The sequence below is a fragment of the Barbus barbus genome, assembly GCF_936440315.1.
Source record: "Barbus barbus genome assembly, chromosome: 33".
In the NCBI taxonomy this organism is placed as follows: Eukaryota; Metazoa; Chordata; class Actinopteri; order Cypriniformes; family Cyprinidae; genus Barbus; species Barbus barbus.
Window position 1 is genome coordinate 7,239,088 of NC_136761.1, and position 18,658 is coordinate 7,257,745.

Here is an 18,658-nt window from a genome sequence, read left to right on the forward strand (position 1 = left end):
GCTGGAGATTAAATCCACATCCAACAAAATGTATTTAAAAATGTATTTTTAGTATATGAATTAAGCACATTAAAACAAAAACACGTTTCTTAAGTCTCATTTTAATAGATAGTTAACAGAACACATGAAATACAGCCATCCCTTATTGAAGCATTCAAAAGAGTGTCGTTTACTAGTTAAAAACAAACAGCAACACCAAAACACACAAACAAACAATATATAGGTACATAAGACATATGACTATGAGGAAAAACTAAACAGAAATAGAAAAAAAATATCTATCTCTCTCGGGCTGCTTTGTTTAATAATTGTTCATGTTGTAGTAGAGCCCTCCACACAGATGTGTGTGTGCAGCAGGAGGCCCTCATGTGCTCTGTGTGTGTGTGTGTGTGTGTGTGTGTGTGTGAGGGGTTTGTCTGCATTAATTTTTTTTTATTTAACCTTTATTTTACCAGGAAATAATCCCATTGAGATTCAGAATCTCTTTTTCAAGGGAGTCCTGGCCAAGACAGCAGAATAATAGTTCCATATTAACATATACATTAAAAACAAAAAACATTTAACAGAAAAAAAGAACAATTTGCAATCCAACATCATCTCAACATAATTACCAGTTGCGCTCAGTAACACCACATGTGCATTTAGTACTCAGATAGTCCTTTATCCTAATTTTAAACTGTGTCATTGTTAAACACTACACTGCTCTGAAACACAGGAGATAAGGGGAGCTGTGGTCTTCAGGTCACTTCAGCCCTGAAAGATAGTAAAAGTGAGATGAGATGAGCGCACACATGGACTATTAACACATTCAGATGGTGTTAAGATGTTTTTTTGTTGTTGTTGTTAATAAATTAATGCTTCTATTCAGCAAAGACATATTCAACTGATCAAAAACGATTTATAAATTCTGTTCTTCTGACCTTTCTGTTCATCAAAGAAAAAAGTATGATGGTTTCAACAACAAAAATATGATGCAGCACAGCATTTCAAAATTCATAATGAATAAATTCATAATCAGAAATGTTTCTTGTGCAGCAAATCAGCATATTAGACTGGTTTCTGAAGGATTGTGTGACACTGAAGACTGGAGTAAGGATGCTGAAACTTCAGCGGTGCATCAACGTGATAAATTACATTTTAAAATATATTAAAAAAGAAAATTATTTTTAATTATAATAAAAAATCTAATTTTTCAGCCTTTCCAGGATCACATAAATGCAGCCTTTAATAATAAAAAAGTAAGGTTCAAAATTGGGCATTCACAGTGATGCACAGAAATAACTGTTTTGATGCACATATGTGACCCTGGACCACAAAACCAGTCATAAGGGTCCATTTTTGGAGATTTAGCTGAAAGCTGAAGAAATGCGCTTTCCATTGATGTATGGGTTGTTATGACTGGACAATATTTGGCTGAGATACAACTATTTGAAAATCTGAGGGTGCAAAAAAAATCTAAATATTGAGAAAATCGCCTTTAAAGTTGTCCAAATGAAATTCTAAGCAATGCATATTACTAATCAAAATGAAGTTTTGATATATTTACAGTAGGAAATTTACAATATATCTTCATGGAACATGATCTTCACTTAATATCCTAATGATTTTTGGCATAAAAGAAAAATCTTTAATTTTGACTTATATAATGTACTGTTTGCTATTGCTACTACAGACTGGTTTTGTGGTCCAGTGTCCAAATCATTATAAAATTAAAATTAAAATACACAACACTTGTGGAGAAAAACACACATTCATAAAACTGGACTGTTGACGCAACATCTTCTATTTTCATGTGACAACTTGCCCCAGTCTCCCTTATTAATGTGAATGCTAATTGGAATGCTTACCATTAAGAAAAGAAGCTGTAAAGGTAAGAAAAGACAACAATCCCCAGAATCACACAGCAAAGCATGATCATCATTTTCTTCTACAGAGAGAAAGACACATGTATGAGACAGTAAAGACAAATAATAGAGAGAACAAAAGAATAGGAAAAAGTACATAAAAAGGGAAGTAAATTCATGCCACTAAGTTCTAAGTTCTCACAGCAGATCACGTCTTTTAAAAAGTTTATAAAAAAAAAAAAAATCATGCACAAATCTTTTAAACTGACAGAAGGTAGAAAGAGGAATAAGACAAAGGAAAGGTTTAGGTTTAAGGCCTCTGTGTGTGTGTGTGTGTGTGTGTGTGTGTGTGTGTGTGTTTGTGTTGAAGAGAGCAAGTACTCACTTACCATCAGGTGTAGTGAGTCACATTCATAACACAAACCTAACAAGAAGTTCTTCTGTGCTTCCTAATAACATGATTCTGCTTTTTGCGCAAAGAATATGACTTCAGTCACTCAACTGAGCCTAAACCTGCCCTGCCAGCTTCTTACTGAGGCTTTTTAACTTCCTCTCTGTGTCAGTCAGTAATGGATAGTTCAAGGCCAAACAAATTATAAAAGCTTATATTTGACCCTGGACCACAAAACCAGTCATAAAGGTCATTTTTTCGAAATTGAGATTTATACATCATCTGAAAGCTGAATAAATAATCTTTACATTGATGTATGGTTTGTTAGGATCTGACAATATTTGGCCGAGATACAACTATTTGAAAATCTGGAATCTGAGGGAGCAAAAAAATCTAAATATTGAGAAAATCGCCTTTAAAGTTGTCCAAATTAAGTTCTTAGCAATGCATATTACTTATCAAAAATGAAGTTTTGATATATTTACAGTAGGAAATTTACAATATATCTTCATGGAACATGATCTTTACTTAATATCCTAATGATTTTTGGCATAAAAGAAAAATCAATAATTTTGACCCATATAATGTATTTTTGGCTATTGCTACAAATATACACTCTAAACATGCAGTAATGGTTTTATTTAGAACCATAGCATTCTTTTATGCCAAGATGGTTCTTTGTTAGAGTTTAGGGTTCTTTGTTCCTGCCCTTTTGTTTGTCAAATAACTGTCAAAGCGCTTCATTACTGATTTTCTGGAGCTCAGCCATCCAACTACATAGACTGTCAACACTCTCAAAACGTAAATAATTACTTTCTTAAAATGTCTATAAATTATAACTTTCAAATGCTAATTGGTTTTTCTATGTCTTTTCTCATTTTAGTTTGAGAGAACATGTACGTGCGACCAGCTCTATTCAGTTAAATATATTCTCCTCTTCTTCACTAAGAAACAAAGATATTGAATTTATGATCCATTTTATTGACATTGAGACATTGGGAAGTGCTCACATACTACTTTTGGCCTTCATAAACAATTGTTTTCACATAAACAAATGCAAGGAGACACATTGTATATCTAAACTCAATTTTGCATTTCAGATGCTCCAACCTCATCATCTGCAGAGAGAAACTGCCATTCAATCACACCAAATTACAGATGATTAACTTAAAGGCATCATAGAGGATAGTGAAGATATCTTACTGGAGCTTGGTCTTCAATACGCTATTTTATGTTCTATTTTGTTTGACTTTTTTAAGCATTTATTTATGTTCACTGTCCATTGTAATTCATTATTCCATGTATTCTACTGATAACTGTTGTCATTTTTGCTATAATTTCACGTCAATAAAAAAAAAAAAATTGACGTTGTTGTTGTTGATTTGATGTAAAACCCTAATAGACACTTATATTATAAGATATTACAAGTATATTATAAGATAGGTAAGATATAAGACCAGGCAGAAAGAGGGTCAAAAAACAATATTAATAAATAATACTAATATTAATGATTATTGACATACTAATATTAATGAAAAACTATCATTAAAAGTTTATTTATAACACCATTAAGGTCCTATATAGAATTTCCAAAGCATGGTTCTGTATGGAACCCTATAAAAAAGGTTCTGTTTAGCACTAAAAAGGGTTCTGCAAGCCGAAGAACTCTTTTCTGGTACTGTTTAGAACCATTTTTCTTAAGTGTGTACCCCAGCGACTTAAAACTGGTTTTGTGGTCCAGGGTCAAATATTGTCAACAATATAACAGACCTACTGCCATGAAATGACTTGTCACCAAACAGTGTGTAGAATATTACTGATAATGCACAGATACTGATACAGCATGTCTTCCAGGAGAATTGCACTGGCAAAAAAAATACAAATATGTCACAAGACATCACAAATATCTTACGTTAGAGAATACATTATTGAATAAAATTAGTGTCTTAAATTCAGAGGCTGCATTTTAAGACCAGATGCATCACAGCGGTGCGATGAAAGTGGTCCCAATTCAAAGTATCCCTTAAATGCTGCCTCGAAATGCATCCTTTGTTTCCAGGTCAATGAAGGCTACAAATAATGAATCCTTCATGGCCCAGACTATCCCAAGATTCATTATGCGCTGGTGATGACAGGATTTTTAAAATTTGAGAAAATGCCAGATTACACTTTCAACTTAATCCAATCTAATGTTACAAAAAACACTTTAAATTGGTTTAAATGTTGGCATTCTAAGATGTGATTTTATAGTTCGTTGATACTTTTTATTATCTACATAAATGGACCAAGGTAAACATATTTAGACAGGTTGTGAACCATGCAATCTTCTGTAGGCTAGACTTTTCATTTAGCAATCTTTGCACCCTTCGAAGGCATGGCCATATATCCCATTCTTTCACAATGTACTTCATAAATTTTGTATTTTACACTGTTTCAACACTGCTACCCTGACATTCCTCTCCTTTTAATAATTTAAGATAAAACAATCCCTTAAGAGATCTAAAAATCTGATATATTTAAAGAAATGAAATATTGTTTGGACCACATTTCTAAATAAAATAGCTTCATAATTAAATTATGATTAAAAATCGGATAAAAATATTGTTCTTGGCACATGATGCATGCTCTGAATGTGCAGTGGTGCACTGATATTTGCTAGCTAAAGCTGCTGTTAAACATATTAAATATTAATATTCTAAATATTAATATTATTTATTTCTATAATGACAGTTTTCTGATAACGATTCCCATGAATCCATCCATTAATTTCTCAAATATGAACAAAATACTTAGAAAACATATAATGTAATTTATTTCTTTGGTTAATTCCCATACAGATGTGCATCACATTAAAAACATACACATGTGGATTTCTTCCATTTTGGACGACCCATCAAAGCTTAGCTTATTGTGTTCATTTCACAGGGATCCAAAATAGAAGCTGAAATCATTTCGGAGTCTCCAAGGCCTTTTGATCAAGAACAGTTCAGTAGCTCAACCAGCAGATGTAGCCATTGATGTGTCTTATGAAAACATAATCCAGTAAAAACATTAAGGCGTAAAACAGAGGTTAACTTTCCCTTGTAAGTCTCATAAAAATCTATTCTGTGCTCATGGATTTGTCCATGTATTTAAAAGGTGCTTCATTCAAACGTCATTCCTGGCATGTAGTAGAAGTTCCTTAAACATTTCCCATCACATCCTTACAAAAAAAAAAAAACCTTGTTTCCTTGATCATTATTACGGTTCCAGCAGAGTAGATTCCCATTGGTTTGTGCTGATGAAGGGAGGGGACACGGGTGCAGGGGGCGGAGCTTTCATCTTGACGTACTTCCAAGGAAAAACAGGGAGGATGGAAAGGAGAGGAAATGATCATCTGTAATAATGAAGAGTTCATGAGCAGCCACAGAGGTTATCATAGAACCTGTGTGAGGATGACGATGAGGATGATGATGAGCACCACAGCACCAATCACACCCAGTATGATCATCTTCTACAAGAGACGAAACAAAACATGATCCATTAATCCAACAGATCTAACATCTAAAGTCTTCAACCCCTCACCACCATAACAAACCAAGGAGCCTAACAGAACCAAAACGCACAGAGAACATAGAAATGAACTCCACAACCAAACGAAAGGATGCTCAGGAGATCCCAAATCCCAGAGAAAGCATGCTTTTACATCCATGAGGAAGACTAGAGAAGATGAGCTAAAATGTCTGCAAACACCCACACCATTCCCATTTCCCAAACCTTATGTTCCTCTGAAATTTACTTACCAGAGCCTTTATTTCAGACCTAGGGATAAACCCACTATCAAAGCAATAACTGCCAAAACCGCCAAAACCACAGACACTATAATAATTATTTTCTGTAAAGAAACACATCTGTTAGCATTTACTGTAACATATGAATAACAAATAAACAGCTCACTCAGATATAATGACACAACATCCAATCTGGCCCAAAACATGATCTTAGATGGAAAAATATTCATATATGATATTCATTTCAGGACTAGGCATTGCATTTATGGAAAAGACATAAAGGGTTAGTTCACCCCAAAATGAAAATTCTGTCATTAATTACTAACCCTCATGTCGTTACAAACTCGTAAGAACTTCGTTCATCTATCAAAAAGTATTCTCGTAGCTTCATAAAATTACAGTTGAACCACTGATGTCACATGGGCTATTTTAACGATGTCTTTACTACATTTCTGGGTCTTGAATGTGTCAGTTGCATTGCTGTCTATGCAAAGCAGAAAGCTCTTGGATTTCATCCAAAAAATATCTTAATTTGTGTTCCGAAGATGAACGAAGGTCTTACGGGTTTGGAACGACACGAGGGTGAGTAATTAATTTTTACAGAATTTGTATTTTTGGGTAAATTATATCTTTAATATCTAAAAAACTATCATTGAAGATTCCAAAAATATATTCACATTTAAGAAGAAGAAAGAAAGAAAGAAAGAAAGAAAGAAAAAGAAAGAAAGAAAAAAGAAAGAAAGCTTGTGCGCCACTATGGCATGCTCATCATGTCTTGGTTTACATTCCACGCACAATAAAACTTCATGTTTAATCATTACTTGTTGCAGTTTTGATGCAACGCTTTGTATTCTTTTTTAGGACTTTTGTTCATGCCTCAATACGTAACTCTTAAATTCATTTTTATATCATTTTATGTGATTTATTACTATATAAGGGACAGTTCACCCAAAATTTACTTTCTGTATGACTTTCTTAATTCTGTGGAACATAAGATAATTTGAGAATATTTGTCATTTTGCCCATACAATAGAAGTCAATGGGATCCAGTGCTGATCGGTTCCCAACACTCTAAAATATATTATATCAATATCAAAATATATTATATTGTGTTCCACAGAAGAAAGGAAGTCATACAGGTTTGGAACGACATGAGGATGAGTAAATGATGATGTTTTCATTTCTGGGTGGAGCGTTCCTTTAAATTTTATATGAAAATCTTTTGTAACTGAACAATGACAATAAAGAGAAGCCGTTTCAGAGACGAAGTATTTTTTCTACACATGCTTTCTGTCATTTTATCTGTATAAAGCAGCAAAAAGACCAAAATTGTTACAAACCCCTGACTTCGTGAATGAAGGTGACAGATCAATAAATGCTAACTTTGGCTTGCACCAAAAAAAGTAGTTTTTCCTCACATTTTAACACAGAACGGCTTTGTTAAACTTTGTCCTTCTCAGCAGTGTGTGTGAACGTTTTGTTGCTGTTATTATGTCATGAAAAGTGAACACGTGTGGCTTAACGTTGTTTTTTTATCACCTGCGATACTCTGAAATGCTGTAATGGGAAGTTTCAGGGCGTATCAGGATTAGTAATAATCACTGTGTTTGTTTGTGTGCGTGTGATGTCAGTGGGTTCGGACACAGTAAGGAGAGGCAGGGCGGGACGGAGGGGTGGGGCCTGATATTAATCATGAACTCACACGTCGAGCCTCCTGCTGATATTTAGCGGCTTTTTTAGTGTCAGCAACTGCCCGCTCCACAAAACCCACTGACTGGTCCATGTTGCTCTCAATCCTGTCAATTATACCGCCCTACAATGGATTTTGGGTGAAGAAGAGAGAAGGAAAAAGAAAGAGAAAAGGAAATCGAGAAGAGAGAGAAAGAGAGAGAGAGGTGGGGGCAAAAACAGAAGAGAAAAAAAAAGCAGAAGCCACATTGACTGTTACAGTGAGGTCCGTACCTTCCGGGATTTACTCTGATACTTGACTGCTTTCGTGGTCTCAGTCTTTGCCGCTTCAACGTGATCGACTGCTTTACCTACATTCACCTCAATGTTATCAACCATGTTGCCCTGAAACATAATAAAAAATATGTGAAAAAAAGAAACCTATGAAAAACACATACAGGGAGTCTTTATCTTAAAAAATACATATCTACAAATACATATACCCAGGTGCACCATGCAGACACATAGAGGGGGAGGCCAGGGCTAGTTGTCACACAGGAAAGTAATTATGAAATTGGTCTTAAAGCGGTAGTACACCCAAAAAACGTTGTTTCAACCTCAAGTTGTTCAAAACCTGTATGAGTTTTATTTTAGGTGAAACGTAAAAGAAGGTATCTTGCAGAATGTTTGTAACCAAACAGTTAATGGTAAGGAAAAAATTACTATGGAAGTCAATAGGGACTAGAAACTGTGTGGTTACTCACAGAAAGAAAGAAAGGGTGAGTAAATGATGATAGAATTTTCATTTTGGAATGAAATATCTCTTTAAAGCTGCAGTCCGTAAGTTTTGCCTCTTTGTCGCCATCTCTGTTTGAAAACCTGGAATTGCAGTTACTTGCGGAATTATCTTTCTTGCATGGGGTTGTACTCCGGCATGGCTCCAGCACGGATTAATCTAATGTTTTGAGGAGTATGTGTGGCTGTCAGTCACCACACTGGTGAGGATACTGTACTTAGGAATCACAAATTCTAGCCTATGTCTTGGAATATATGACCCAAATAAAACTTTTCACCGTATATTGCCATCTGAACAAGTAAGTAACAAGTCTGCCACATTGTTCTGACCAACTGCGGAAAAAAGCATTACCACAAATCGCACTACCAATGGTGATTAAATCTAACGATCGGTTAGCTCATATCACATCAAACCATGCAAATTATTATTATTATTGTTATACTTTATTCTCAAATTATTAATGTTAACAACATCCGCATTGCGTGACTATGGGTATAGTGTGTATTAGCGTGTAGATTTCAGTTTCTGTACGGTCTAATATCTAATTGTCAAACCATTCAATTTTCAAGAAATACTTTTAACCCAAAAAGCAAACTATGCTCCCTTCAAACTGGTTTTCTTTAAAATACAAATCTTGTGTAATCCCAGGCTATCTGTAATCAGAAGCACATTTAAAACTGGAGTATAATTTAATTACATTCACGTTGGTTTCATAAACACATAATCCTTTCTGGATTACAATCTGCCATCAAAATGATACATTTAATTATCCCAGTTGCTGTGAGAAAAGGCTATAAATGATCCGCCACCAGCAGGATCCTCACATGCAAAAGCCTACTAGCCGGGACAACTTCTTTATGTTTACAGACGTGACGTAATTGTCACAAATCCGGTTCGTGGTATTCCGTCCGACTGCCACAAGAGGTCGCCTCTCCATCATATTGACTTTCACACCACACAGACTGTTACATGTCACTCCGGACTACAGTTCCCATCATCCATTGCACTGATTACACACACAGCTGAATGCACTGATTACACATACACAGCTAAATCCAATCAGACACACTTTATAAACCTTGGATTTCCTCTTTCAGATCGCTGAGTATTGTTTAGCGTATATCACTCTTCTAGCGATAGCTACATTACAGAGCCATTCCAAGTTTCCGTTTCTAGTTCTAGTTTAAGTCTAGTCATTTTGTGTTGCCTTGTTGTCTGGTTCCTGATCTTCTCCCTGTGTATCTTAAATGAACCCTTGGCCTGCTGTTTCGGACCTCACCTCTCCTGGACTATTGCTCGTGTTATTTGGATTATCCCTCATGTCAAGCCTTCTGGATCTTGTTCGCCGAGACCCACGCTAGCCCTAGGAATATTCTTTGCCTTGCCTGTGATGTACCTGTGTTATCTGACCCTTGCCTGTTTCTTGACCACGCCTTTGTAAATAAAGCCTTGCACATGGATCCGCACGTCTCACATCTTGTTCGAAACGTAACAGAAATGACACAGTGCCATACTCGAATTTCCCATGAAAATCTACCTGTACCACTCAAATTAGAGAACATTATTATAAGCTTACCGTTGTGAATCGGGCTAAAGTAAGGCGATAGTTTTGAACACTGGCTGGTTATGTACTTGCTCAAATATTGATTTCGGATCATTTTTAACCCAAAAAACTTACGGACTGCAGCTTTAAGCAGTCACTGTGTGTAAAGATCTTTTTTTATTTTCCAGGGCAATAATGGCAATGTCCAATATATCTTTCTAGTCAGTATTTTGGCTATATAAAAATTGGCTTTTAAAACCAATCCCGTCCTGATTCACTGGAGTGAAAAGAGTGACAACTAGCTCCGGTCTGCCTTATTCAATGTTGACGCTCTGTAGAACAAGGACTTGAATAAAAATGAATTTACTAGAGAAATACCAGAAGCTTACCTTTCAGTTTTTCTCCATAGCAAGCAGTTAATGAGCAAAATAACAGTGGATCGGTCAATAATTTATCAGAACTCTTTAGATTGTCTTAAATTAGCTCTGCTCCAAAACCTAGTGAACCGCCTCACTTTATAGGCTACACAGACAAACTGCAATTAGCTAATAAGTGATAGATTAGAAACACATCTGATGGGCAGCAACCCAGTTAAACACTGTTTATGCACAAAATATACACCACCAAAATCTGTGGCCAGCAAAACCCTTTTTTTTAAATAAAGCAATGATGCACTAAATTGATCAAAAGTAATTTTCAAACAATTTGTGTATCAAATAAATGCTGTTATTTTGAACTTTATATTCATCAAAGAATCATGAAGCAGCACAACTGTTTTCAACAATGATAATAATAATAATAATAATTTCTTGAGCAGCAAATCAGTATATTAGAATGATTTCTAAAGGATCATGTGACACTGAAGACTGCAGTAATGATGCTGAAAATTCAGCTTTGCATCATGAATAAATTACATTTTAAAATATATTCAGTTATTTATTTAAATCTTAAGGTATTTTAAAATTATAATATAAAGAAGTATAATTGTGCTAAATTTAAAACATCATGTAGTTGTGCAGCTCACTAGGTTTTTGGAAAAGAGCAACTGACTTTCATTACTTCTAATCAAGGTGAAGTTGTAATGGACCAAATAATGTAAATGAATGAAAGGAAAACAGTCGGTGAGGGAAGTAAAAAGGTCATGCAAACAAAGAGGACAGTTAGAGAGCACTCACATGTGAGAGAAAGGGCTGATGGGAAGTCAGTCCGACCTGCTGCATACGGCTTAGCAACCAACAGAACGAGTTTGAACAAAGAGGAAGAGAGACAAGGATGCTACAGACAACAGAGAGAGAGAGAGGCAGAGAAAGACAAGGAAATGCATGACAATGAGGGGGAAGTCAGAAAACACTGACAGTATGAAAAGATGGAGAAAAATGATGGACAAACAGATGCATGATGAACAGAGGAGTGTACCTGGCTCTCCACCAGCATGGCGATGTCCACAAACATGTCGTGCAGCTCCTTTATGCTGCTCTCCAGACGTACAATGTCTTTGTGACGCGCTTCAATCTCACTCAGTGCTTGTTTGGAGATCCCTGAATCCACAATCTACAACACAAACGGCAGATTTATCACGGTGTAGCATGAATACTCAACTAAGATTTTGAAAGTGTGGGGAGTTTTGCTCAGTTTAGAGAGAATTATCATAGGAAACGGTCACAGGATCTAGTGGAGATGGAGTCTAGATCTTGTGGAGATGGAGTCTAGATCTTGTGGTCTTGGTTTTGAGACGTTAATGTGGCCAGAGTCTAATCAATATGGTCTAAGACAAAGCTCTCAGATTCAAATTACCACTAGCCAAGTGGTGATATGACCAGTTAAATGGTTACAACAAATACCTCAGAGGGAACATTATGTTAAAAGCAACATGCTGCATCGTTACATTGTTATTTCTAATATAAAGTAACCATTTGCACTACATTTTACTTCATATGAAAAGTAATGTGTTATTTGCATGACATTTGCATTATAAAGTGTGTAGGTGGGCAACTGCTCTACTGCTGTGAAGTCGCCACAAGAGCTGCTTTGAAGTAGCGTTTACAGTGGGGGAAATAAGTATTCAACACTTGAACTAATTTTTTTATTAAACACATTTCAGGTTCAGCAATTCACATGAAATTTTGACCAGATGTTGGTGTTAACTCAAGAAATCTACACAGAGAAAAAATATTGAATATTACAATCCATAAAAAAGTTGTGTGTAATAAAGTGAAATGACACAGGAAAAAAGTATTGAACACACTAACTGAGATTATACTTAATACTTGGTGAAAAAGCCTTTGTTTGCAATAACAGCTTCAAGACGCTTCCTGTATGAACAAACTAATCGTTCACGGTGCGCAGGTGGGATTTTGGTCCATTCTTCTAAACAGACTGTCTTCAAATCTTGAATGTTCCGCGGGGCCCTCTTGTGAATCTTGATCTTCAGTTCCTTCCATCAATTCTCTATTGGGTTTAAGTCTGGTGATTGACTGGGCCGTTCCAACAACTTTATTTTCTTCTTCTGGAACCAATTCCGAGTCTCCTTTGCAGTATGTTTTGGATCATTGTCCTGCTGGAATGTCCATCCATGTCTCATCCTCATCCTCCTGGCGGATGGTAACAGATTCACCTCAAGAATTTCCCGGTACATGGATCCATTCATCTTCCCTTAAATAACATGGATTCTGCCAGTACCATGAGAAGAAAAACAGCCCCATACCATGATGCTTCCACCTCCAAACTTCACTGTTGGTATGGTATTTTTAGGGTCATACGCAGAGCCATTTCTCCTCCAAACATGGCGTGTGGTATTATTGACAAAAAGTTCAATTTTTGTCTCGTCTGACCAGACTACATTCTCCCAGTAATTCACAGGGTTGTCCAAATGTTTTGTAGCAAACATCACACGAGCTTCAACATGCCTTTTCTTCAAAAATGGAGCCTTCCGAGGTGAGCGTGCATGGAGGCCGTGGCGGTGGAGTGCATTGCCTATAGTTTTCTCTGTGACAACTGTACCTGCTGCTTCCAAGTCTCTCTGTAGCTCTTAGAATTTAATAGCTTTAAGAATTTAAAATGGGGGAAATAGCATTATGCAATAAATGTTTTTCTCTAAACAAGATGTCCAGGACCTCCAGCAGAAATATAGGCCCACAACATCAAAAATACAGCAATATATTTCATTGTACACATGGGGTACTTTTTATCCCTGTGTTCACCAAACCCATCTTGAGTGTTTGCTGCTAAAAAGCTCATTTTTTAGTTTCATCTGACCAAGAAGCCAGTCCCATTTGAAGTTCCAGTCGTGTCTGATAACTGAATATGCTGGAGTTTGTTTTTGGATGAGCTAGGAGAATTTGTCTTGAAACCCTCCCAAGCAACATGTAGTGATGTAGGGGCTGTTTGACCATTTTTTATTTAAGGTTTTCTGACCCTGAGACCCGACGATATAGACACACATCCTCTTCCAGGCAGTTTCGTAACATTTTCTGTTGATTGGAAATTCTTAATTATTGCCCTGATGGTGGAAATGGGGATTTTCACTGCTCTAGCTCTTTTCTTAAAGCCACTTCACTAATTTGTGAAGCTCAATTATCTTTTGCTGCACATCAGAAATATATTCTGTGGTTTTTCTCATTGTGATGGATGATTAAGGGAATTTGGGCTTTGTTTTCCCTCCTATTTATATTTCTGTGAAACAGGAAGCCATGGCTGGATAATTTCATGTTCATAATCACCCTAGAGTGCTCAAAATTGTGAATATGAAAGGGAATATACTTCAGAGATATTTTACTCATAAGTTGTGTCAATAATTGTGTCCAACGTGTATTTGAGAAAAACATTTATTTCATGAGATTTTCCCCCATTTTCAATTGTTTTATTTCAATGAAAGGTTAGATTTTTGTGATTTTTTAAAATTAATGCAGGTTTATTTTCAGAGCCTTCTTTGATCATATTTACCAAGGGTGCCAATAATTCTGACCATGACTGTGTATGTATATATATATTTATTTATTTTTTAAGGAACCCTGGTGGTTCTATTAAGAAAACAAACTGTTGTTGAATTGTAGTTGTTTTATCTTCTTTTTAAATCATTTTAAGTCATCTTTAGGCTCCCTGGTTGACAACCAAAAAAACAAATTTACAAAGCTGTCACTGGGATGGGACCCGAAGGTACAAAAGCTAAAGGGTACATCTGATATTGTATATTATTTAACTCGTACATACTAGTTACTATATTTACTATATTATTTAAACTGTACAAACTAGTACCTTTTGAAAGGCCTTTTGACAGCTTTGTACCTGTTTCTGAGTGCTGGTTTAGATTATGGATCTCTTGCACTGCCTATGGGAGCACGTTATGAGGAAGGGAAAGGTTTTGAATTGACCTCAGCTCTGCCACACACACACACACACACACACGCACGCAATGTTTACCCCTGCTGTGAAAACAGCTGCGTTTCCTCCCTCCAGCATCTCCTCCAGCTCCTCATCAGTTGTGGCTTTACCAGCTAGAGCGAGAAGCAGAACAAAAGCAAGTCAAAGACAGAAAAGGGGAATAGCACAGTGTCAGTTTGACACGGTTCAACCACAAGCTTGAGAAAGAAACGTGTTGTACGCAGTACACTGTTTGATAAGAGCTGTCTCATCCACTGCTGTTTAGTGAGGAGTGAGTGTGCGGGCCACACTTACTGATCTCTAATTGTCTCTGAATGCGACCTTTGCTTTTCTCTCTGAAGTCCATCTGAGCTTCATTGTATTTGGTCATCACATCAACAAACTTCCTGGAAAGTACAGCGTGCTGGCAGGGCAACATGAGGGCAGAGTTAATAGCGCGTGTGTATTTGTGTGTGTTACGTGAGAGGGATGTTGACTCACCTGTGATTTGCGTATTCTTATGTCGGCCGATACTCTTTCCACTTCTTCCGTCTCGAGATTCCTTTCGATGGCTGTACAGACAGACACACAGGGTAGGGTTATTATAGTTACAGTAACTAAAACAAAAGCTTATATATATACATTTTGGATGCTGACAGAGAATAAACATTATTTTCTAAAGGTTGATAAATGGCTAACATTATTCTGGGTCAGAAGTGTTTGAAAAACCAAACCTGTTTCTTTGTGGCCTAATTTTATAACCTAACGAGAAAAGCACAAAGCAGGGCAGTATATGTATAAAGACACTAGCAGGCCTGTATGCATGTAAATACACTTACTCTTCAGTTTGTTACGAGCATTGTTGGCCATTTTCTTAATATCGTTAGTAAGCGCCTCCAAATCATCCTGTGTTTCTGTTCACAGAGAAGAAAACAGAAGTTAAGCAGAAAAATAGGAATGGAGACATGAAAATGAGACTGATTGCTGGTTTGTGTGTGTTTTGTCATTGTTAAACACTCCCAGAGGAATATTTTATTGCTCAGAGGTTGTTCTTTTAAGCTTAGGAGACTAAATGGAGTTAGGTTTCATGCACACAACCATTCAGAATTTTTATTTGAAAGAAGTCTCTTATGGAAGAAACAGTACAGCTTACTGCACTGTACGTCAATAAAAATATAAACAATATGTCCTGTAACATTTACCTCAGGAAAGCCATGCAATGTTGATAACTTATTAGTCAACTAGAGAGGAGCATTTCGCTAAATATATGCACTGTATTACATATTCATTACATCTTAACCTGTTAGCAATGTCTGCCATGAGTTTAATATGAAAATGTATATAAAAACTGGTTTGTGTGCAACTCAAACAACTCAAATCTGTGTCATTACCCAGCCATAGGTTTCTTGATTTTTTTTTTTTTACATTAAAATTCTATTTGATAACATTAAGTAATGCATTACATTGCATTACATGCATAACATTAATCAATTGTTCACTGTTAATACATATTTCTTTGTAATTTATCTAATGTTGACTTATACAGCTTGATATGTTACAAATTTATTAGCACATGTACACTGTAAAAATATAATGTTATATTAGAACGTGACAATGTTTCAGGTATTACTGGATAGCATATGGCTTCCTGTGTATTTTATAATGAACATTAAGTTAATAACAGTAAATGTAACTCAAAACAACATGATGTAAAAACAAAAGAAATCATGTGTGAAGTTTCATGCAAGGACATGTCCTTTTATTGATTTATATAAGATGTATTTTTTGGCGTTTTGCCTTTATTTAGATAGGACAGTGTCATGACAGGAAGCGAATTGAGAGAGAGGGAGACAGGATCAGGAAAGGCCCACGAGGCGGGATTTGAATTCGGGACACCCGTAGCGAAACTACATCGTATGTCGGACCGCTGCCCACAAGTCCATCAGTGCTGACATGTCCTTTTATTGTTTTTTGACAAAATTTGACAGTATTTTTGTCACAGTTAGGGTACAACGGGGTTAAAGGCACACTTTAAAGGGGTCATCAAGTTGAAATGATTCTTAATTAAAAGTCTATAACATTCTTTGGTTAAGATTTCTCAATGGTAGTGTAAAAAGCACCTTCTTTACCCTGTCAAAATCAACTCTATTTTCAGCAAGCCTTTTTTTAGTCAATGTTGCTTTAAATGCTAATGAGCTCTGCTTACCCCGCCCCTCTCTTCCGTGGGGTGATGAGCAGTGCTGTTACCTTTAGCCGCGAAACTGGCTAACTAGCACATTATTAGGAAAGGCTGTTTGCAAAGATTCATAAAAAACCCTTATACTCACTTCTGTAGGTGAGGCTGAATCACGAATGATTCGCGCGAACATATACGCATTTATGTAGATCAGGGATCGGCGCATTCACTTCAAAGTGAAAGTAACGTTAATCCTCTGCGTCTTCAGTGGTTCAGATGTCAGGAGTAAATGACGACTGCTACATTCATTATTACATCCAACAACAAAGCACCTCAATCGCTTAATCTGAGATACCTTGTCTTCCCCTGCACCGGAGTCAAACAATTTGAAAAGTGAATTTTGCATCCAATGACCCCCTTTAAGAAAAAATATGCTATTCACTGCACCTAAAATGTATAATTGCAGAAAAAAATATACATTTGTATTGAACATTAATGGAACAGCACATTTTGTCTGAAAATAAATAATAAAAGTTGTCTATTTTGTTTAAAAATCTTATAAGTGTATGAGGTGGCAAGGGGGGCCTTTTACCCCACACACGGGGTAAAAGGCACACCGTATTAATACATATACATATAAATATGATGGTTTCATTCTAAACATGGTGATTATCTCTAATATGGACACCCAACATAATATATGATATTTACCATCTGAATCTAACCATGTCATGTCAACAAATGGAAAAGTCAACGATCTATTAATTATCATGTTAATTACTGTGCGCCTTTAGCCCCAGCAGCAGGGGTGCTTTTTACCCCAAATACCATATTTTTACATATTCTTTCATTATTTAAAAACTTATCTTAAACAAAACTCATAAAAAGATGACCTTTGTCTCAAAAGATTTGAGCGATTCCCATTTGCTACTTAAATCTACAACATTTTAAAAAACATCAAATATTAGATGGAGTAAGCACAGAATCAACTTTGCACTGCTGCCCGCGATCTCGTCAAGGATCAGACAAATATTCATGTGCATCTTGAAAAGCGGATGTTTTTGAAAACGCTACGCCACATTTTTGTGCTATCTAGTGGTTTAGAAGAAAATAATATCAAAGGCGCCTTTAGCCTCGTTGTAATCTATGTTTAGTTAGTTTCATCACTTTCTTGTCACCTTCCTGTTTCCTTTTTCTCGCTTCTTGCCATTCATCACATTCATTAATCATCACAGCTGTTTGTCATTGTTGTTTCATCATCACTGTGTATTTAAGTTCCTCTTAGTTTTCTGTTCATTGATGGTTATTGTTTTCTACACACTGTTACACGTTTGGACTTCGCTCATTAAAATGACCTTCGTTTTGCATCTTCTTCATCTTCAGAATTTGCTAAAACGTGACAATTTTACAGTAAAATTACATATAATGCTATGTTAAACCAATGACAATTTTTCACTGTATATGATAAGGTAACCGTTGACTAATTAACAGGTTTTTAATGTAACATTTTTTACAGTTTTTTTAAAGAGATGTGCTGTTCTAAGCATTTTTACAGTGTTAAACTTAACATTGTTGATTGTTAGTTCATGTTAATTATTGCATGAACTAATACTAATGAACAGAACTTTATTGTGAAGTGTTATACTAATGCATTGACGCTACACACTAGTTGTTATATAACAACATTACTACAATATATCTCGTGCTCAATAGACCTCAGAGTCTATTTCACTTGAAACTACCTGATAGTGGAAAACAATGCAGAACTAGGTCAAAAAGCCCACAATGAGTGCGCATGTGAACGTCTCTTACTCTGGTCAGATGTTGGTGCAGAAAGAATAACTGAGTAAAGTTTCTTCACTTCGGCCACATTCTCATCGATCTTATCAATGCTGTTCCTGATGTCTTCAATCTGAAACAAGTAAATAAAGATCACTTAAAATGTACAAACACCACAGTGGCACACATTCAGAATAAAGCACATCAAAACACAGAGAAGGACATGCCTGGGAGAAGAACTCATCCATAAAGGCAGGGTTGTCCACGGCGATCTCAACATCTTCATCATCATTATCGCATGTCTGAAACATAAAACATAAGAAGTGCTTTAC

At 36.0% G+C, this 18,658-nt stretch overlaps 1 protein-coding gene across 5 annotated transcripts in view; it reads right to left on the bottom strand.

Moving 5' to 3' along the window:
- Positions 1–91: 91 nt before the first annotated feature.
- Positions 92–18,658, bottom strand: part of LOC306853116 (syntaxin-3-like) — a 29,755-nt gene continuing 11,188 nt past the window's right edge. The window contains exons 2-11 of one of the 5 annotated variants that reach the window (XM_079390309.1): positions 18,554–18,628; positions 18,360–18,459; positions 15,211–15,285; positions 14,873–14,943; positions 14,687–14,795; positions 14,432–14,505; positions 11,429–11,563; positions 7,708–7,818; positions 1,848–1,927; positions 92–753 (exon numbers count right to left, since the gene is read on the bottom strand). In XM_079390309.1, coding sequence (XP_079246435.1) covers positions 1,850–1,927; positions 7,708–7,818; positions 11,429–11,563; positions 14,432–14,505; positions 14,687–14,795; positions 14,873–14,943; positions 15,211–15,285; positions 18,360–18,459; positions 18,554–18,628 — 828 coding nt within the window. In that variant the 3' untranslated portion in view covers positions 92–753; positions 1,848–1,849. Of the gene's footprint in view, positions 754–1,847; positions 1,928–5,023; positions 5,729–6,017; positions 6,110–7,707; positions 7,819–7,967; positions 8,079–11,187; positions 11,288–11,428; positions 11,564–14,431; positions 14,506–14,686; positions 14,796–14,872; positions 14,944–15,210; positions 15,286–18,359; positions 18,460–18,553; positions 18,629–18,658 lie in introns of those variants that run through there. The other 4 variants (XR_013782710.1, XM_079390307.1, XM_079390308.1 and 1 more) reach the window with 4 other exon arrangements.